This window comes from Bubalus bubalis, chromosome X (assembly GCF_019923935.1).
Source record: "Bubalus bubalis isolate 160015118507 breed Murrah chromosome X, NDDB_SH_1, whole genome shotgun sequence".
NCBI lineage: Eukaryota > Metazoa > Chordata > Mammalia > Artiodactyla > Bovidae > Bubalus > Bubalus bubalis.
The window spans coordinates 50,443,528-50,466,095 of NC_059181.1; the positions used below are offsets into that span (position 1 = coordinate 50,443,528).

A 22,568-nucleotide genomic window follows, 5' to 3' on the forward strand; every position below is an offset into this window, starting at 1 on the left:
AACCTACCTGACTTCAAGCTCTACTACAAAGCCACAGCCATAAAGACAGCATGGTACTGGCACAAAGACAGAAATATTGATCAATGGAACAAAATAGAGAGCCCAGAGATAAATCCATGCACCTATGGACACCTTATCTTTGACACAGGAGGCAAGAATATACAATGCAGAAAAGATAATCTCTTTAACAACTGGTGCTAGGAAAACGGGTCAACCACTTGTAAAAGAATGAAACTAGAATACTTTCTAACACCATACACAAAAACAAACTCAAAATGGATTAAAGATCTAAATGTAAGACCAGAAACTAGAAAACTCCTAAAGGAGAACATAGGCAAAACACTCACCGACATAAATCACAGCAGGATCCTCTATGACCCACCTCCCAGAATATTGGAAATAAAAGTAAAAATAAACAAATGGGACCTAATTAAAATTAAAAGCTTTTGCACAACAAAGGAAACTATAAGCAGATGAAAAGACAGCCTTCAGAATGGGAGAAAATAATAGCAAATGAAGCAACTGACAAAGAATTAATCTAAAAAATATAAAAGCAACTCCTGCAGCTCAATTCCAGAAAAATAAACGACCCAATCAAAAAATGGGCCAAAGAAATAAACAGACATTTCTCCAAAGAAGACATACAGATGGCTAACAAACACATGAAAAGATGCTCAACATCACTCATTATCAGAGAAATGCAAATCAAAACCACAATGAGGTACCATTTCACACCAGTCAGAATGGCTGCTATCCAAAAGTCCACAAGCAATAAATGCTGGAGAGGGTGTGGAGAAAAGGGAACCCTCTTACACTGTTGGTGGGAATGCAAACTAGTACAGCCACTATGGAGAACAGTGTGGAGATTTCTTAAGAAACTGGAAATAGAACTGCCATACGACCCAGCAATCCCACTGCTGGGCATACACACTGAGGAAACCAGAATTGAAAGAGACACGTGTACCCCAATGTTCATCGCAGCACTGTTTATAATAGCCAGGACATGGAAGCAACCTAGATGTCCATCAGCAGATGAATGGATAAGAAAGCTGTGGTACATATACACAATGGAGTATTACTCAGCCATTAAAAAGAATACATTTGAATCAGTTCTAATGAGGTGGATGAAACTGGAGCCTATTATACAGAGTGAAGTAAGCCAGAAAGAAAAACACCAATACAGTATACTAATGCATATATATGGAATTTAGAAAGATGGTAACGATAGCCCTGTATGCAAGACAGCAAAAGAGACACAGATGTATAGAACAGTCTTTTGGACTCTGTGGGAGAGGGCGAGGGTGGGAAGATTTGGAAGAATGGCATTGAAACATGTATAATATCATATGTGAAACGAATCACCAGTCTAGGTTCAATGCATGATACAGGATGCTTGAGGCTGGTGCACTGGGATGACCCAGAGGGATGGTGTGGGGAGGGAGTTGAGTTGGGGGGGGTTCAGGATGGGGAACACGTGTACACCCATGACAGATTCATGCTGATGTATGGCAAAACCAATACAATATTGTAAAGTAATTAGCCTCAAATTAAAATAAATAAATTTATTTTTTTTAAAGAAGGAATGCCTCTAAAAATGATTCAGAGTCATTGAGAAGAGGTCAGGTTATGTTTAGCTCATAACAAACATAATTCCTTGCTGAAATCTCTCTTCTGTTTCTCTTATAGGTCTTTTTCATTGAGTCCATTTGTAATGACCCTGACGTCATTGCAGAAAACATCAGGGTAAGGAGCACCAGTCACCTTTTCTTTCCGTCTTATTTTGTCTCAGATTTGGATCATGCTTAGAAATATCTCTGTAGTTAAAGGAGGTATTTTTCCATGTGCTTCTCCTCCCACTTCCTATAGGAAGTATTCCTTCACCATCCTCACAATGATTCTGTGAATTTCTTCTTAGTACTGGAGAGAGGAAACTAAGGTTCCAAGGAGAGAAGTAAGTTGCCGAGAGTTCATACAGCTGGGAAGAGACAGAACTGGGGCTGAACCTCAGGTCTGTCTGTCTTGAAAGCTCTTTTTTCTGCCCCACAATTTGTATCAAATTTATCACTGCTCTTAGATTCCAGGTATGTGGTCTAGATTTAGAAGAATCACCACATTTTATTGTTTCCTATTTCATGAAATTACTGTATCTTGGGGACAGAGAAGACCTTAGAGATCACCTCCTTCAATGTTTAATCAGAAACTTGAAATCTTAGCTAAATGTTTGTCTAGATTTTATTTTTTTTAATTTTATTTTATTTTTAAACTTTACAATATTGTATTAGTTTTGCCAAATATCAAAATGAATCTGCCACAGGTGTACATGTGTTCCCCATCCTGAACCCTCCTCCCTCCTCCCTCCCCATACCATCCCTCTGGGTCGTCCCAGTGCACCAGCCCCAAGCATCCAGTATCGTGCATCGAACCTGGACTGGCGACTCGTTTCATACATATTATACATGTTTCAATGCCATTCTCCCAAATCTTCTCACCCTCGCCCTCTCCCACAGAGTCCATAAGACTGTTCTATACATCAGTGTCTCTTTTGCTGTCTCGTGCACAGGGTTATTGTTACCATCTTTCTAAATTCCATATATATGCATTAGTATACTGTATTGGTGTTTTTCTTTCTGGCTTACTTCACTCTGTATAATAGGCTCCAGTTTCATCCACCTCATTAGAACTGATTCAAATGTATTCTTTTTAATGGCTGAGTAATACTCCATTGTGTATATGTACCACAGCTTTCTTATCCATTCATCTGCTGATGGACATCTAGGTTGCTTCCATGTCCTGGCTATTATAAACAGTGCTGCGATGAACATTGGGGTACACGTGTCTCTTTCAATTCTGGTTTCCTCGGTGTGTATGCCCAGCAGTGCGATTGCTGGATCATAAGGCAGTTCTATTTCCAGTTTCTTAAGAAATCTCCACACTGTTCTCCATAGTGGCTGTACTAGTTTGCATTCCCACCAACAGTGTAAGAGGGTTCCCTTTTCTTCACACCCTCTCCAGCATTTATTGCTTGTAGACTTTTGGATCACAGCCATTTCTGATTGGCGTGAAATGGTACCTCATAGTGGTTTTGATTTGCATTTCTCTGATAATGGGTGATGTTGAGCATCTTTTGATGTGTTTGTTAGCCATCTGTATGTCTTCTTTGGAGAAATGTCTATTTAGTTCTTTGGCCCATTTTTTGATTGGGTCATTTATTTTTCTGTGGTTGAGCTGTAGGAGTTGTTTGTATATTTTTGAGATTAGTTGTTTTTCAGTTGCTTCATTTGCTATTATCTTCTCCCATTCTGAAGGCTGTCTTTTCACCTTGCTAATAGTTTCCTTTGTTGTGCAGAAGCTTTTAAGTTTAATTAGGTCCCGTTTGTTTATTTTTGCTTTTATTTCCAATATTCTGGGAGGTGGGTCATAGAGGATCCTGCTGTGATATATGTCGGAGAGTGTTTTACCTATGTTCTCCTCTAGGAGTTTTCTAGTTTCTGGTCTTACGTTTAGATCTTTAATCCATTTTGAGTTTATTTTTGTGTATGGTGTTAGAAAATGTTCTAATTTCATTCTTTTACAAGTGGTTGACCAGATTTCCCAGCACCACTTGTTAAAGAGATTGTCTTTCATCCATTGTATATTCTTGCCTCCTTTGTCAAAGATAAGGTGTCCATATGTGCATGGATTTATCTCTGGGCTTTCTATTTTGTTCCATTGATCAATATTTCTGTTTTTGTGCCAGTACCATACTGTCTTGATGACTGTGGCTTTGTAGTAGAGCCTGAAGTCAGGTAGGTTGATTCCTCCAGTTCCATTTTTCTTTCTCAAGATCGCTTTGGCTATTCGAGGTTTTTTGTATTTCCATACAAATTGTGAAATTATTTGTTCTAGCTCTGTGAAGAATACCATTGGTAGCTTGATAGGGATTGCATTGAATCTATAAATTGCCTTGGGTAATATACTCATTTTCCTATATTGATTCTTCCAATCCATGAACAAGGTATATTTCTCCATCTATTAGTGTCCTCTTTGATTTCTTTCACTAGTGTTTTATAGTTTTCTATATATAGGTCTTTAGTTTCTTTAGGTAGATATATTCCTAAGTATTTTATTCTTTCCATTGCAATGGTGAATGGAATTGTTTCCTTAATTTCTCTTTCTGTTTTCTCATTATTAGTGTATAGGAATGCAAGGGATTTCTGTGTGTTGATTTTATATCCTGCAACTTTACTATAATCATTGATTAGTTCTAGTAATTTTCTGGTGGAGTCTTTAGGGTGTTCTATGTAGAGGATCGTGTCATCTGCAAATAGTAAGAGTTTTACTTCTTCTTTTCCAATTTGAATTCCCTTTATTTCTGTTTCTGCTCTGATTGCTGTGGCCAGAACTTCCAAAACTATGTTGAACAGTAATGGTGAAAGTGGGCACCCTTGTCTTGTTCCTGACTTTAGAGGAAATGCTTTCAATTTTTCACCATTGAGGATAATGTTTGCTGTGGGTTTGTCATATATAGCTTTTATTATGTTGAGGTATGTTCCTTCTATTCCTGCTTTCTGGAGAGTTTTTATCATGAATGGATATTGAATTTTGTCAAAAAGCCTTTCTCTGCATCTATTGAGATAATCATATGGTTTTTATTTTTCAATTTGTTAATGTGGTGTATCACACTAATTGATTTGCAGATATTGAAGAATCCTTGCATCCCTGGGATAAAGCCCACTTGGTCATGGTGTATGATCTTTTTAATGTGTTGTTGGACTCTGACTGCTAGAATTTTGTTAAGAATTTTTGCATCTATGTTCATCAGTGATATTGGCCTGTAGTTTTCTTTTTTTCTGGCATCTTTGTCAGGTTTTGGGATTAGGGTGATGGTGGCCTCAAAGAATGAGTTTGGAAGTTTACCTTCCTCTGCAATTTTCTGGAAGAGTTTGAGCAGGATATGTGTTAGCTCTTCTCTAAATTTTTGGTAGAATTCAGCTGTGAAGCCGTCTGGACCTGGGCTTTTGTTTGCTGGAAGATTTTTGATTACAGTTTCAATTTCCGTGCTTGTGATGGGGCTGTTAAGATTTTCTATTTCTTCCTGATCGAGTTTTGGAAAGTTGTACTTTTCTCAGAATTTGTCCATTTCTTCCACGTTGTCCATTTTATTGGCATATAATTGTTGATAGTAGTCTCTTATGATCCTTTGTATTTCTGTGTTGTCTGTTGTGATCTCTCCATTTTCATTTCTAATTTTATTGATTTGATTTTTCTCCCTTTGTTTCTTGATGAGTCTGGCTAATGGTTTGTCAATTTTATTTATCCTTTCAAAGAACCAGCTTTTGGCTTTGTTGATTTTTGCTATGGTCTCTTTTGTGTTTTTTTGCACTTATTTCTGCCCTAATTTTTAAGATTTCTTTCCTTCTTCTAACCCTGGGGTTCTTCATTTCTTCCTTTTCTAGTTGCTTTAGGTGTAGAGTTAGGTTATTTATTTGACTTTTTTCTTGTTTCTTGAGGTGTGCCTGTATTGCTATGATCTTTCCCCTTAGGACTGCTTTTACAGTGTCCCACAGGTTTTTGGGTTGTTGTGTTTTCATTTTCATTCGTTTCTATGCATATTTTTATTTCTTTTTTGATTTCTTCTGTGATTTGTTGGTTATTCAGCAGCGTGTTGTTCAGCCTCCATATGTTGGAATTTTTAATAGTTTTTCTCTTGTAATTGAGATCTAGTCTTACTGCATTGTGGTCAGAAAAGATGCTTGGAATGATTTCTATTTTTTTGAATTTACCAAGGCTAGATTTATTGCCCAGGATGTGATCTATCCTGGAGAAGGTTCCGTGTGCGCTTGAGAAAAAGGTGAAATTCATTGTTTTGGGATGAAATGTCCTGTAGATATCAATTAGGTGTAACTGGTCTATTGTATCATTTAAAGTTTGTGTTTCCTTGTTAATTTTCTGTTTAGTTGATCTATCCATAGGTGTGAGTGGGGTATTAAAGTCTCCCACTATTATTCTGTTATTGTTAATTTCTCCTTTCATACTTGTTAGCATTTGTCTTACATATTGCGGTGCTTCCGTGTTGGGTGCATATATATTTATAATTGTTATATCTTCTTCTTGGACTGATCCTTTGATCATTATGTAGTGACCATCTTTGTCTCTTTTCACAGCCTTTGTTTTAAAGTCTATTTTATCTGATATGAGTATTGCTACTCCTGCTTTCTTTTGGTCCCTATTTGCATGGAAAATCTTTTCCCAGCCCTTCACTTTCAGTCTGTATGTGTCCCCTGTTTTGAGGTGGGTCTCTTGTAGACAGCATATGTAGGGGTCTTGTTTTTGTATCCATTCAGCCAGTCTTTGTCTTTTGGTTGGGGCATTCAACCCATTTACGTTTAAGGTAATTACTGATAAGTATGATCCCGTTGCCATTTACTTTATTGTTTTGGGTTCGATTTTATACACCGTTTTTGTGTTTCCTGTCTAGAGAATATCCTTTAGTATTTGTTGGAGACCTGATTTGGTGGTGCTGAATTCTCTCAGCTTTTGCTTGTCTGAAAAGCTTTTGATTTCTCCTTCATATTTGAATGAGATCCTTGCTGGGTACAATAATCTGGGCTGTAGGTGATTTTCTTTCATCATTTTAAGTATGTCTTGCCATTCCCTCCTGGCTTGAAGAGTTTCTACTGAAAGATCAGCTGTTATCCTTATGGGTATTCCCTTGTGTGTTATTTGTTGTTTTTCCCTTGCTGCTTTTAATATTTGTTCTTTGTGTTTGATATTTGTTAATTTGATTAATATGTCTTGGGGTGTTTCGCCTTGGGTTTATCCTGTTTGGAACTCTCTGGGTTTCTTGGACTTGGGTGATTATTTCCTTCCCCGTTTTAAGGAAGTTTTCAACTATTATCTCCTCAAGTATTTTCTCATGGTCTTTCTTTTTGTCTTCTTCTTCTGGGACCCCTATGATTCGAATGTTGTAGTGTTTAATATTGTCCTGGAGGTCTCTGAGATTGTCCTCATTTCTTTTAATTCGTTTTTCTTTTATCCTCTCTGATTCATTTATTTCTACCATTCTATCTTCTAATTCACTTATCCTATCTTCTGCCTCTGTTATTCTACTATTTGTTACCTCCAGAGTGTTTTTAATTTCATTTATTGCATTATTCATTATATATTGACTCTTTTTTATTTCTTCCAGGTCCTCGTTAAACCTTTCTTGCATGTTCTCAATCCTTGCCTCCAGGCTATTTATCTGTGATTTCATTTTGATTTCAAGATTTTGGATCAATTTCACTATCATTATTCGGAATTCTTTATCAGGCAGATTCCCTATCTCTTCCTCTTTTGTTTGGTTTGGTGGGCATTTATCCTATTCTTTTATCTGTTGGGTATTCCTCTGTCTCTTCATCTTGTTTAAATTGCTGAGTTTGGGGTGTCCTTTCTGTATTCTGGCAGTTTGTGGAGTTCTCTTTATTGTGGCATTTCCTCGCTGTGTGGGGGTTTGTACAGGTGGCTTGTCAAGGTTTCTTGGTTAGGGAAGCTTGTGACGGTGTTCTGGTGGGTGGAGCTGTATTTCTTCTCTCTAGAGTGCAATGAAATGTCCAGTAATGAGTTATGATATGTCTATGGTTTTGGGGTGAGTTTGGGTAGCCTGTATCTTGGAGCTCAGGGCTGTGTTCCTTTGTTGCTGGAGAATTTGCTTGGTATGTCTTGCCCTGGAACTTGTTGGCCCTTGTGTGGTGCTTGGTTTCAGTGTCGGTATGGAGACATTTGATGAGCTCCTGTCAATTAATGTTCCTTGGAGTCAGGAGTTCCCTGGAGTCAGGGTTTGGATTTAAGCCTCCTGCTTCCAGTTATCGGTCTTGTTTTTACAGTAGTTTCAAAACTTCTCCTTCTATACAGCACCATTGATAAAACATCTACATTAAAGATGAAAATTTTCTCTACCATGAAGGTCACCCAGAGAGGTTCCCAGCGTTACATGGAGAAGAGAAGAGGGAGGAGGGAGTTAGAGGTGACCCAACTGAGATGAGGTGGAATCAATAGAGGAGCGAGTGGGATAGCCAGTAATCACTTCCTTATGTGCACTCCACAACTGGACCGCTCAGAGATGTTCACAGAGTTATACAGAGAAGAGAAGAAGGAGGAAGGTGACAGAGGTGGCCAGGAGGATAAAAGGGGGGAATGAAAAGGAGGGAGACAGATCCAGCCAGTAATCAGTTCCCTAAGTGTTCTCCACCGTCTGGAACACACAGAAATTCACAGAGTTGGGTAGAGTGGAGAGGGGTTAGGGAGGAGACACAGGTGACCTGGTGGAGAAAAAGGAGAGTCCAAAGGGAGAGAGAGCAGTCAAGCCAGTAATCTCGCTCCCTAGTGAAAAATGGGTCCTGAAGATTGGGTTCTTAAAGGTACAAAATTGGTAACAAATACATAAAAGCAAAAATTAAAAATCTAGAGTAGAGTTCGGAATTTAAAAAATATGATGTTAAAGAAAAGCAGAAGGGAAAGAAAGAGAGAAAAAACGAACAAACAGAAACAAACAAGGTCGTGAAAATTATAAAGAAAATATAGGTACAAAATTGATAACTAATACCAAAAAGCAAAAGTTAAAAATCTAGAGTAGAGTTTGGAATTTCAAAAATACAATGTTAAAAAAAAAGAAAAAGAAAGAAAAAAACAAACAAACAAAAACAAAGTCGCACAAATTATAAAGAAAATACAGGTACAAAATTGAAAACAAATACCAAAAAGCATAAATTAAAAATCTAGAGTAGAGTTTGGAATTTCAGATATACAATGTTATATAAAAAAAGAAGAGAAAGAAACAGAGAAAAAGTCACAGAAATTGTAAAAAAAAAAAAAAAAAAAAAAAACTATAGGTACAAAATTTATAACAAATACCAAAAAGCTAAAATTAAAAATCTAGAGTAGAGTTTGGAATTTCAAAAATACAATGTTAAAGAAAAGAAGAAAAACAAAAACAAACAAACAAACAGAAAACAAGGTCAAAAAAATTATAAAAATATATATATGAAGTTTGCTTTTTTTAAAAAAAAAGTCTTTTTTTTTGCAAAGTAATAGGTTATAAAAGTGAAAATTAAAGGAATAATACAGGACTTAAAAAAATTTTTTTTAATTAAAAGAAAAAAAAAAGAAAGAAAGAATGATCATAAAAATAGTAAAAATATATCTAGGACTATCTCTGGTTTTGTTGTGAGTATTGCGGGTTCAGTTCATTTTCGGCTAGTTCCTTGGTCCGACTTATATTTTTCAAGATCTATAGGCCTCTTCCTATGTAGTTGGTACTAACCACAGGGTTTTAATCTATTGCCTGTAGCTTCCAAGGTGGTTCCCTCTGTTATAGCTTCTTCTGTTTGCGGGTCTCTTCAGTGTCTGGTTTCTGCCCTGACACAAAGGGGACGGTGGAGGACACTTTATTTTTTTTTTTAGGCTCACTTGTTCAGTCGTGCTGTGGGGGGTGGATGGAGGGATGCTGCAAACAAATAACACTGGCGTGTGCTCGCAGTGCCTCAGCCACACTGGGTCTGCCCCTGCTCACGGCACGTGTAGCCTCCCTGCCCACACTGCTCAGGTTCTAAATTGCTCAGCCGGGAACCATCCATGGCTGGCCCTGGGCTGCCTGCACCTTCCAGTTCCAAGCCACTCAGGTTCAGGCACTCGGGTAGTCCTCAGAGGCGCAGACTCTCGGTTGGGCCTGCGTTTTGTGCCCTTCCCAGGTCCGAGCAGCTCAGGTGATGAGGTGTTTGGCGAGCACAATTGCTGCAACTTATCGCCTTCCCACCGCTCGGTTATCTAGGTGTACAACCGGCGCACCTTCTCAGGCAGATGTTGACCGTCCAGACCCCCAAGAAGTTTTAGTTAGCAAAGAAGCCTGCTTACAGTTTTATAGATAATGTCTCTCTGGGGCTGCGATTGCCCCCTTCCGGCTCTGGCTGCCTGTCACCGGAGGGGGATGGTCTGCAGCTGGCTATCTCTGTTCAGTCCTTTGTTCCTTGCATGGGCCTGGCGGTGTCTTAGGTTAGGGCTGGCTTTTCGCGTGGTAGATATCCCACAGTCTGGTTTGCTAGCCCAAATTATTTCGCTCAGATAGCGCTCAAGGTATTCAGGCCAGATCTTTACTCTAAGCGATGCAGCCTGCGCCGCACCTCCCTGCCCAGCCCCCGCTTGCTAGTGGCGTGTGCTGGCGTCTGCGCTGCTTCTCCGCTGGGGGGTTACTGTAGGGCTCGCAATCTGCAGGGTTTTAATTGTTCATTTATTTTTCCTCCGTGTTATGTTGCCCTCTGTGCTTCCAAGGCTCGGCACAGATTCGGCAGTGAGAAGGTTTCCTGGTGTTTGGAAACTTCTCTCTTTTTATGACTCCCTTCCCGGGACGGAACTCCGTCCCTCCCTCTTTTGTCTCTTTTTTTGTCTTTTATATTTTTTCCTACCTCCTTTCGAAGACTTGGGTTGCTTTTCTGGGTGCCTGATGTCCTCTGCCAGTATTCAGAAGTGGTTTTGTGGAATTTACTCGGCGTTTAAATGTTCTTTTGATGAATTTGTGGGGGAGAAAGTGTTCTCCCTGTCCTACTCCTCTGCCATCTTAGCTCCTCCCTAGATTTTCTTTTTGTACCTCCAATTATGAGGCTCACTGCCTTCATTAAATGCAGTCCAATCAAGCTGAAATCTGACTCCCTGTAATCTCCACTCATTGGTCCTATTTTTGCCTCTTGAGGCATAGAATATGTCCAAATCCTCTCTTTCCTTTTCATCCATCCACCTGTCCATCTGTTTGTTGATTAAACATAAATTGAATCCATATGCCTGGACTGAACCATTTGGGGTATCAGAGACTGAAATAGATAAAGGAGAGTCCAGCCTTGAACTCACAGTCTAGTGAGGGACACTGACAACGTAAGAGATATAACTCTGTGAGATCAGTGCTGAGATAAATGAACAAAGGAGGTTGTGGAAGGCTGTTGAGGAACTAACCTTGCACAAGAAAGCTTCTTAATGAAGATAACAGCTGACCTGCATCTTGAAGAATGAATATAGACATTTGGCGGGTAAAGAATGGAAAATAAGGGAATGGCATATACTAAGTATGGTGTCTTGGGGGAACTAGAAATAGCTTACATTGGCTAAAGCAAAGTGTGTGGAGGACTAGAAGAGCAATGGGAGATGATGATGAAGAACTCATTCAGGGCACAATCATAACAGGCCATGTGTCACCTGCTAAAATATTTCATACATGCATGCTAAATTGCTTTAGTCATGTTCAATTTTTTGCAACCTCATGGACTATAGCTCACCAGTCTCTTGTTTCTATAGGGATTCCTCATGGACTATAGCTCACCAGTCTCTTGTTTCTATAGGGATTCTCCAGGCAAGAATACTGGGGTGGGTTGCCATGTCCTTCTCCAGGGTATCTTCCTGATGCAGGGATTGAACCTGCACCTCTTATGTTTTTACCACTAGCGCCACCTGCAAACCCAAAATATTTCATACTTTATCCTAAAAGATATGAGGAAATAGTGAAGGGTTTCAAGTAGAGGAATTCCATCTTCAGGTGTGCACATTAGAACTATCCTTCTTGCTACTAGTAAGGGAAAGTAAACTATAAACAGAGTAACTTGTCACAAAGCTAGAGTGAGCATCCAAGGAAGAGAGATTGGAGGTCATTTGGGAAGATATTTAGAAGATATAGTGAAGGTATATATCTTCACTATATATACCTTATATATAGTGAGGTATATAGAAGGTATATACCTTCTAAGAGGTACCTTCTAAGAGGTGGGGGTGATAGAAAGAGACACATCTAGGATGACTCTCAGATTCATTTAAGGCTCAGAAGTGAAAGGAAAATTAGAAAAGGAAAGATATATCCATTTGTATGCAGAGTTCCAAAGAAGAGCAAGGAGAGATAAGAAAGACTTCCTCAGTGATCAATGCAAAGAAATAGAGGAAAACAACAGAATGGGAAAGACTAGAGATCTCTTCAAGAAAATTAGAGATACCAAGGGAACATTTCATGAAAAGATGGGCTTGATAAAGGACAGAAATGGTATGGACCTAACAGAAGCAGAATATATTAAGAAGAGGTGGCAAAAATACACAGAAGAACTATACAAAAAAGATCTTTCTGACCCAGATAACCACGATGGTGTGACCACTCACCTAGAGCCAGACATCCTGGAATGTGAAGTCAAGTGGGCCTTAGGAAGCATCACTACGAACAAAGCTAGTGGAGTTGATGGAATCAGGAAAGGAGTAGGTCAAGGTTGTATATTGTCACCCTGCTTATTTAACTTCTATGCAGAGTACATCATGAGAAATGCTGAGCTGGATGAAGCACAAGCTGGAATCAAGACTGCTGAGAGAAATGTCAATAACCCCAGATATGCAGATGACACCACACTTATGGCAGAACTCAAAGAAGAACTAAAGAGCCTCTTGATGAAAGTGAAAGAGGAAAGTGAAAAACTTGGGTTAAAACTCAACCTTCAGAAAACTAAGATCATGGTATCCACTCCCATGACTTCATGGCAAATAGATGGGGAAACAATGGAAACACTGACAGACTTTATTTTCTTGGGCTCCAAAATCACTGCAGATGGTGACTGCAGCCATGACATTAAAAGACACTTGCTCCTTGGAAGAAAGCTATGCCCAACCTAGACAGCATATTAAAAAGTAGAGACATTACTTTGCCGACAAAGGTCCATCTAGTCAAAGCTATGGTTTTTGCAGTAGTCATGTGTGGATGTGAGAGTGGACTATAAAGAATGCTGAGCACCAAAGAATTTATGCTTTTGAACTGTGATGTTGGAGAAGACTCTTGAGAATCCCTTGGACAGCAAGGATATCCAACCAGTCCATCCTAGAGGAAATCAGTCCTGAAAATTCATTGGAAAGACTGATGCTGAAGCTGAAACTCCAATACTTATGCAAAGAACTGAGTCATTTGAAAAGACCCTGATGCTGGAAAAGATTGAAGGCAGGAGGAGAAGGGAACGACAGAGGATGAGATGGCTGGATGGCATCACCGACTCAATGGACATGAGTTTGAGTAAACTCTGGAAGTTGGTGGTGGACAGGGAGGCCTGGCGTACTGCAGTCCATGGGGTCGCAAAGAGTCAGACACGACTGAGTGACTGAACTGAACTGAACTGACTTAAGTAGATGATAATTCCATTCACTGAGATGTAGAATATGGGTAAAGAAGTTAGATCCTAAGAGATTAGAAGATGCCAGCCCTTCAGAAATCTAAAGCCAACATATGTTAAGTTATCCCAGTAAACACTTGATATATGTAAGCCATTATGACCCCTGGTCAAGATCTCCTGTTCCTCTTCTTCAACCATTTCTCACACCACAATTTCCAGTCCACTTATAAATCATTATCTTAAACTGTGTATTCTAGAACTGAATATAATGTAATAGACCTTGTTTGAGCACACAGAGGTAAGGAGTAAGGGGTTATACCGTTCAGATTCTCTTCAATTGTCTGATTTTGTAAACTTGAGCAAGGCCCCTCTCTAAGTCTCAATCTCCTCATCTTTATGATGAGGGATATTGTATTCAGTGAACTCTAAGAGCTCTTCCCAAGGGCACTGTCAGAATCTCTGTCTCCCATGGTTCTTTCTCCCTTCTTCCAGCAAGTGAAACTTGGCAGTCCTGATTATATAGACTGTGATCGTGAAAAGGTTCTGGAAGATTTTCTAAAGAGAATAGAGTGCTATGAGGTCAACTACCAACCCTTGGATGATGAACTGGATAGGTAAGAACCCAACACCACAAAGTATATGTCTGGATTCTTAGCCTGGTTTTGATGTCTTATAGGACCTGAAGAAATGCCTTTCCTCTCTGGGCCTCAAGTTTATTTGTAATATTAGGGAGCTACACTTGATCTGTCTTCAAGAGCCCTCCCAGCTCTAATTACCCACTACATGGTGATTCTTTGATGTGTAAGGTGTTCACAAGAGGATTGAAGTAATGTTTTACTGAAAAATATGGACATATTAGGACCCTGGTCTCTGGGGGAAATCCCTCTCCCCTATGGTTGCTACTATTATGTTCTCAAAAGTATTCTTCACATATGGATGACACTTCAGTTTCCAAAAGTGTTCACCTTTTTTTTTTTTTGTTTCATTGAATGCTCTTGGCACTCCAGTTAAGGAGGCTACAATAGGTCTTACGATCAAAAATTTTCAAGAAGAGGAAATTGCATCTTAGGGAGCTTGAGCTTGCTCAGTCTTCTGCCACACAAGGCTAGGATTTTAATCACACATTCTGTCTCTTAATCATGTCTTTTTTCACAATGCATATGTACCTTTTTCAGTCACTATGTATTTGACTTCTTTGGGCTGTGGAGTATATAGTGGGTGTAAATAAGGGCAAAAAAAGTAGGTTGTATCCTCAGGTAGCTTCCATAGTGCTTTGATATATGAGAAGATGCATGAAAAATATGAAACTTTCATTCATAATACCAACTAAAGATTGGAGAGTTGTTAGCTGGAAGTACAGGGAAAATATCAGCTTTAGACATAAGAAGCTCACTTTCTTTCAAAATAGATTATGATAAGAAGAGACCCTGGTCACTCAGACCCTCTGGGCCTCAAGTAAGAAGTATAGGGAGGCTGCTGATAGTCATCACCACTCTAAGAAGTTTAAAGAGCATCCTTCCAGCTTTGTCCAACCAAAATCCCCAAGGTGAACATTGTTACTGCTTCACTTATTAGATGGGGAAACAGACATAGAGCAGGGCAAGGGCTTACCTGAGGCCACACAATGATTCAGTAGCAGAATATATACTCAAATTCCTATCTTCAAACTTCCATCATGGTTATCCCCTCCCATATACCTATATCATAAAAAGTGTCACATGATACTCAGTGCAAGGTGCATGACCTTATGTATGATTGTGAATATTGTTCACTGTGTCAGGTCAAGGGTACAATTGCTTTTCTCATCAAGCCATCTGTGCTGGAGTGAGGGAAACTTTTCCAAATTTCCACATAGGCAGTATATGAAAAGTTCGAAGGAGGAAGGCTAAAGTGAAAGAACAGCATTGAGAGAGCTCTAGCCTTTGGCCTACACTTCTGCAGGTACTCAGTGTTTCATGAATCAGTTCAGGTCTGAAGATAACTGATTCTGAAAGTTGGTTTTATCTAATCATTTTTCCATAAACAGACATTTACAATCCATGCATCAAGGCCCAAACCTAGTTGTGCACTAAGAATCCAAAGAGGGATAGGCTATCTGCTCTGATAGAATGACCACTTGGTTGAAGAAGACAATGAATATGCAGCTGGCCATAATTTGGGGATGGTAAAGCAAGTGGGGTGGGGGAACACAGAAGAGAGGATCCAGTCCAACTTGGAGGAAAAGATCTGGAAGAGCATGTTTACCAAGTATTTAGGGCACCAGCAAGGTAGAGACTACCAAAAATTAGAAATAAAAAAAGACAATCTTGAAAGCTTTTGATAGTTTGTATTGAGTTGGCCAGAAAGTTTGTTTGGGTTTCTCTGAACGAACTTTCTGGCCAACACAATATTTCAAAAACAGTATCAAGGTAGTGAAAACAGAAAAAATCTAACCAGAACTCAATGGAACCTCCTCATATTATAATATAGCTTATAATTTTTAGTATAAAGATGTCTCTCCCATCAGGAAGCTTCCATAAGCCTCTTATCCTTATTCATCAGAAGGCAGACAGAATGAAAACCACAAGCACAGTAAACTAAAAAAACTGATCACATGGACCACAGCCTTATCTAGCTCAATGAAACTATGAGCTACGCCATGTAGGGCCACCCAAGACGGACAGGTCATGGCGAAGAATACAGACAAAACGTGGTCCACAGGAGAAGGCAATGACAAAACACTTCAGTATTCCTGCTTTGAGAACCCCATGAACAGTATGAAAAGGCAAAAAGACGTGACACTGAAAGATAAACTCAACAGGTCAGTAGGTGCCCAATTTGCTACTGGAGAAGAATGGAGAAATAACCCCAGAAAGAATGAAGAGATGGAGCCAAGGCAAAAACAATGCCCAGATGTGGATGTGACTGGTGATGGAAGTAAAGTCTGATGCTATAAAGAACAATATTGCACTGGAATCTGGAATATTAGGTCACGAATCAAGGTAAATTGGAAGTGGTCAAATAGGAGATAGCAAAAGTGAACATTGACATTTTAGGAATCAGTGAATAGGAATAGATTGGAATGGGCCAATTTAATTCACATGACCATTATTTCTACTGCTAGGTGCAACAATCCCTTAGGAGAAATGAAATAGCCCTCAAAGTCAACAAAAGAGCCCAAAATGCAGTACTTGGCTGCAATTTCAAAAACGACAGAATGATCTCTGTTCATTTCCAAGGCAAACCATTCAACATCACAGTAATCCAAGTCTATGCCCCAACCACTAATGCTGAAGAAGCTGAAGTTGAGTGGTTCTATTATGACCTACAAGACCTTCTAGAATTAACACCAAAAAGATATGTCCTTTTCATCACAGTGGACTGGAATGCAAAAGTAGGAAGTCAAGAGATAACTGGAGTAACAGGCAAGTTTGGCCTTGGAGTACAAAACGAAGCAGGGAAAAGGCTAACAGAGTTTTGCCAAGAGAACGCACTGGTCATAGCAAACACCCTCTTCCAACAAAACAAGAGACAATGCTACACATGGACATCACCAGATGGTCAACACTGAAATCAGATTGATTATATTCTTTGCAGCCAAAAATGGAGAAGCTCTACACAGTCAGCAAAAACAAGACCAGAGCTGACTGTGGCTAAGATCATGAAATCCTTATTGCCAAATTGAGACCTAAATCGAAGAAAGTAAGGAAAATCACTAGACCATTCAGGTATTACCTAAATAAAATCCCTTACAATTGTACAGTGGAAGTGACAAACAGATTCAAGGGGTTAGATCTGATAGACAGAGTGTCTGAAGAACTATGGAAGGAGGTTCATGACATTGTACAGGAGGCAGTAATCAAGACCATCCCCAACAAAAAGAAATTCAAAAAGGCAAAATGGTTGTCTGAGGAGACCTTACAAATAGCTGAGAAAAAAAGAGAAGCTAAAGGCAAAGGAGAAAAGGAAAGACATACCCATCTGAATGCAGAGTTCCAAAGAATAGCAAGGAGAGATAAGAAAGCTTTCCTCAGTGATCAATGCAAAGAAATAAAGGAAAACAATAGAATGGGAAAGACTAGAGATCTCTTCAAGAAAATTAGAGATACCAAGGGAACATTTCATGCAAAGATGAGCACAATAAAGGACAGAAATGGTATGGACCTAAGAGAAGCAGAAGATATTAAGAAGAGGTGGCAAGAATACAAAGAAGAACCATACAAAAAAGATCCTAATGACCCAGATAACAATGATGGTGTGATCACTCACCTAGAGCTAGACATCCTGGAGTCTGAAGTCAAGCGGACCTTAGGAAGCATCACTATGAACAAAGCTAGTGGAGGTGATAGAATTTCAGTTGAGCAATTTCAATTCCTAAAACATGGTGTTGTTAATGTGCTGCATTCAATATGCCAGCAAATTTGGAAAACTCAGCGGTCACCACAGGAGTGGAAAAGGTCAGTTTTCATTCCAATCACAAAGAAAGGCAATGCCAAAAACTACCACACAATTGCATTCATCTCACACACTAGCAAAGTCATGCTCAAAATTCTTCAAGCAAGGCTTCAACAGCATGTGAACCATTAACTTCCAGATGTTCAAGCTGGATTTAGAAAAGGCAGCGGAACCAGAGATCAAGTTGCCAACATCTCCTGGATCATAGAAAAATCAAGAGAGTTCCAGAAAAGCATCTACTTCTGCTTTATTGACTACATCAAAGCCTTTGACTATGTGGATTACAATAAACTTTGGAAAATTCTTAAAGAGATCGTAATACCAAGCCACCTTACCTGCCTCCTCAGAAATCTGTATGCAGGTCAAGAAACAACGGTTAGAACCAGACATGGAACAAGGGACTGGTTCCATATTGGGAAAGGAGTATATCAAGGCTGTATATTGTCACCTTGCTTATTAATATGCAGAGTATATTATGTGAAATGACAGGCTGGATGAAGCACAAGCTGGAATCAAGATTGCTGGGAGAAATATCAATAACCTCAGATATGCAGACGACACCACCCTTATGGCAGAAAGCAAAGAAGAACTAAAGAACCTCTTGATGAAAGTGAAAGAGGAGAGTGAAAATGTTGGCTTAAATCTCAGCATTCAGAGAACTAAGATCATGGCATCTGGTCCCATCACTTCATGGTAAATAGATGGGGAAACAATGCAAACAGTGGCAGACTTTATTTTCTTGGGCTCCAAAATCACTGCAGATGGTGACTGCAGCCATGACATTAAAAGACACTTGCTCCTTGGAAGAAAGCTATGCCCAACCTAGACAGCATATTAAAAAGCAAAGACATTACTTTGACGACAAAGGTCCATCTAGTCAAAGCTATAGTTTTTCCAGTAGTCATGTATGGATGTGAGAGTTGAATTATAAAGAAAACTGTGCACCGAAGAATTGATGCTTTTGAACTGTGGTGCTGAAGAAGACCCTTGAGAGTCCCTTGGACTGCAAGGAGATCCAACCAGTCAATCCTGAAGGAAATCAGTCCTGAATATTCACTGATGCTGAAGCTGAAGCTCCAATACTTTGGTCACCTGATGTGAAGAATGCACTCATTGTAAAAGACCCTGATCCTGGGAAAGATTGAAGGCAGGAGGAGAAGTGGATAACAGAGGATGAGATGGTTGGATGGCATCACTGACTTGATGGACATGAGTTTGGGTAAGCTCCAGGAGTTGGTGATGGACAGGGAGGTCTGGTGTGCTGCAGTCCATGTTTCAAAGAGTCAGACTAGACTTAGCAACTGAACTGAACTGATGATTTTTAATTTAAAATATAAATTATGGGGGTATGCCGAGAAGAAATAGAAAATGTCATAGTTTTGGTGTGAACTACCTCTAAATGAGTCACATGATCCTGGGCTTAAAAAAATCTTTGTAGAGAGAGTGAATATACTGACTCTTGGAGGATAGATGCATAGGAGCTCAGCTTTGGAACCAGGGAAAGAACATCTTTTCAAGGAAAGAGAACAGTACCTTGTAAAGGTCTAGTTAAGTCTGAATAAAAAGTGGAGGAGTACAGAGAATATTTCAGCAAAAGCATTAAGGCTGAAATGAAACAAAGTTATGAGCATGGACATGGGACACTGAGGTGAGGCCAAGCACAGCCAACGTATGAAGGCACCTAGAATGTCACAATAAGCTAAAGAATTTGGAGTTTATCCTAGTGCCACTCAGAACCTAGTGTCAGGAACAAGACAACAAGGTGACATCAGACATTTTCCACCTAGGCTCTAAGAGTCATAGGTTGAAGAGTTTGACATCAGGCAAATCACTTCCTCTCTCTGTGTTTCAGTCTCCTCACCTATAAAACAGAGATTATAGTCTCCACTTCCTAGAATGGCTATGAGGATTTATGGAGTTTGAAACCTCCCACCCCTGCCAGATACACACACACACACACACACACACACACACACACACGAAATGCTCAACAAATGCAAATGGCCTATGAGATGTAGGCGGTCAGAGACAGGCAGTCAGGCACAGTTGGCAGCTGCTTTTTTTTTTTTTTTTTTTTTTTTGCTTTATGCAATAGATGTTTATATCAGAGTATTAGGTGAGTTCTATTTTAAAATGTATTAGAAGGGCTAGATAATTTAAAGGGCCTACCTTTGCCAGAGTTCTTTAGTGACATGAAGAGATCTCCAGGTATTTCAGATATTTTTAAAGCATATTTGTAAGCATGACAGCAGATGCTCTGACCCTCAGACATGAAAGAACAGTGACCATACCCTGTGCCTGACTGCCTGTCCCTGACTGCTTCCAACATCTCATAGGACACTTGCATTTGCTTCCTGCTTGACTGTTGGAGGATTACTGTTTCTCTCTCAGTATGTCAGCAGTGTGAACCACAGAAGAGAGAATACTAGATGCATGGAGTGTAATGAATGAAAGTAAAAAAACAGTCTGGCTCAAACTGAGACTGAAGAAAGGAGACAAAGGGAGATGGTAGCAAGCAGTGAGCTCCTCAGGGTGGCCAGGAACCAAGTTTCTAGAACAGGTATGCAGAACAAGGCAAGGCTAGAGGAAAGGTAAGTGAGAGCTGTGTTATGGAGTAGGCTTGAAGGCAGGGTGTGTGGTTGGGGCTTTCTCTTGGGATCAGCTTCTCCAACATCAGCTCCTGAGCTGCCCTTGCTCCTGCTTGGACTGGCCCAGCCACCTGTCCTACATCAAGATCTTCGACGTGGGCACACGCTACATGGTGAATCGTGTGCAGGACCATATCCAGAGCCGCACAGTCTACTATCTCATGAACATTCACGTCACACCCCGCTCCATCTACCTATGCCGGCACGGTGAGAGTGAACTCAACCTCAGAGGCCGCATTGGAGGTGACTCTGGCCTCTCAGCTCGGGGCAAGCAGGTAGGGAAGGCCCCATGAATTCTGAAACGTTGACTGGGCTGGTTCAAGTGGGCCACAAGTTGGTGGGGTGGCTGCTGACTGGGTCCTGAGGGTGGAGGGACTCAGTGACAAGGTAAAAGCAGGTTCTGGCCACTCCTGCTCTTCCACCCCATTAACCACTCAGTCTTGACCCATCTCTGCATGGCTTCCACGTGCCACCAGCAACTCTGATGCTTTGGTCCTGGAACACCAGGCCTTCCCAGACCACTTGCTCCTCCAACCCCATTAAAATAAGTATTGTCTCTCCTGCCTAACTGGTCCCTTCATTTTTCTCACAACTCTGTGTCTTCATTTGTGCAGTTTCCACCATGGAGGCTGCCCTCCTCTGTCCCTTCTGTCAGCTGATGACCATCCTTTGCACAGACAGCTGCCCTGAAGTGCCCCACACTTGAATCCATCTTCTCCTGCATTACTCAGGGCTGATGCTATGCTCCCAAACCCCCACTGCAGGTCATCATAGAGTTGACTCTTGTCCCCCACCAGTCACCACTTCTTTCCTGCCCTCCCTTCTCCACCCTTTCCAGGACCCATCTCCTGCTCCATGGGCTGACCCAGGAAGCCCTCCCCTGTCCTCTCTTGCCATCCCAGGCAGGTCACTTGGGCGGCTCCATACCCCCCAGTTCTGGCCCATCTCTGAACTTCATGGTGGGAGTCTCTTTTCTGAGTGAGTGAGTGGAAGTTGCTCAGTCTTGTCCGACTCTTTGAGACCCCATGGACTATACACTCCATGAAATTCTCCAGGCCAGAATACTGGAGTGGGTAGCCTATCCCTTCTCCAGCGGATCTTCCTGACCCAGGAATTGAACTGGGGTCTTCTGCATTGCAGGCAGATTCTTTACAAACTAAGCTATAAGGGAAGCCAATGGTGGGAGTCTCTTCTTTCTAGTCAAGAATAATGACCTGTATGTTATACTTGCTGCCCAAATAAAGAGACACATTTTCCTGCATTTGACCCTCTCCCTGGGCTTGTTAAAGGGGCTTCCCAGGTGGCTCAGATGATAAAGAATCTATCTGCAGTGCAGGAGACCTGGGTTCGATCCCTGGGTTGGGAAAATCCCCTGGAGAAGGGAATGGCAACCCACTCCAGTATTCTTGCCTGGAGAATTCCAAGGACAGAGAAGCCTGGCTGGCTACAGTCCATGGGGTCACAGAGATGGACACGACTTGAGTGACTAACATTTTCACTTTCACTAGGCTTGTTAACATAGGTATTGTTCTTGCTAGGAGGATGACTTGGGGTGGGATAAGAGGGAAATGAGGTGCAGGAGGGAAGAAGCTCCCTCTTTTATTGGACACCTCTGCACATTCATGGCACCATGTACTTCCATATGTGTGGCCTCATTTAATCTTCACAACTCTGTGGGGTGGGCATTGCCATCACTGATTTATGGAAGAGGAGGCTGAGGCCCAGACAGGAACAAGAAGTGGCCTCTGGTCACACATTCAGTAAAGGACAGAGCCAGGACTGAAAACCAGGCCTTCCTGCTTGCCCCTCCGCCTCCCCCACTGCAGAGCTGGCAGTGTTGCAGGCAAGTCATCATACCAGAAACCTCAGTCCTCCTGGCTCCTTTTCTGTTACTTTCAGACTGGTAGTATCCCCTCAAGGTGGACTCTGACTTCTGACTATTACCTCTCTCACTCCTCAGAGCAGAGTCAGAGGCCATAGAGATGCCACCCAAGCCTGTGGCACCACCTACAGCCAGGGGTCTCTTGGTTGGGGCTGTCCATGGCCTTGCCCACACAACTAAGCACCCAGTTTGGACACATGGCCATGTCCATACAATATGCCTCCTTAAACAGAAATGTGTACATGTACATGCACATGCCTGGCTCCAACTTTCATGCTAAAGAGTACAGTGCAACATGCATGGTTTCCAAAGTATTTTCCCATCAACAGTCATCCACAATCGAGCACAGTAGCTCTCACTATGTAATAGAGAGCACTCTGGTGGCTCCCCGTCTACTATCTAATGTGACGCTCACAGAAACCAGGCTGGGTGAGCTAATGTTGTTTGCATGCTACAGTCAGGAGATACAAA

General features: G+C 40.9%; 1 protein-coding gene across 4 annotated transcripts in view; it reads left to right on the forward strand.

The window, feature by feature from the left end:
* PFKFB1 (6-phosphofructo-2-kinase/fructose-2,6-biphosphatase 1) overlaps window positions 1-22,568 on the forward strand; it is a 107,682-nt gene that overhangs the window by 69,018 nt on the left and 16,096 nt on the right. For all 4 annotated transcript variants that reach the window (XM_025277123.2, XM_025277124.2, XM_044937461.1 and 1 more), the window contains exons 6-8: window positions 1,687-1,743; window positions 13,626-13,747; window positions 20,283-20,490. In XM_025277123.2, coding sequence (XP_025132908.1) covers window positions 1,687-1,743; window positions 13,626-13,747; window positions 20,283-20,490 — 387 coding nt within the window. The remainder of the gene's footprint in view (window positions 1-1,686; window positions 1,744-13,625; window positions 13,748-20,282; window positions 20,491-22,568) is intronic.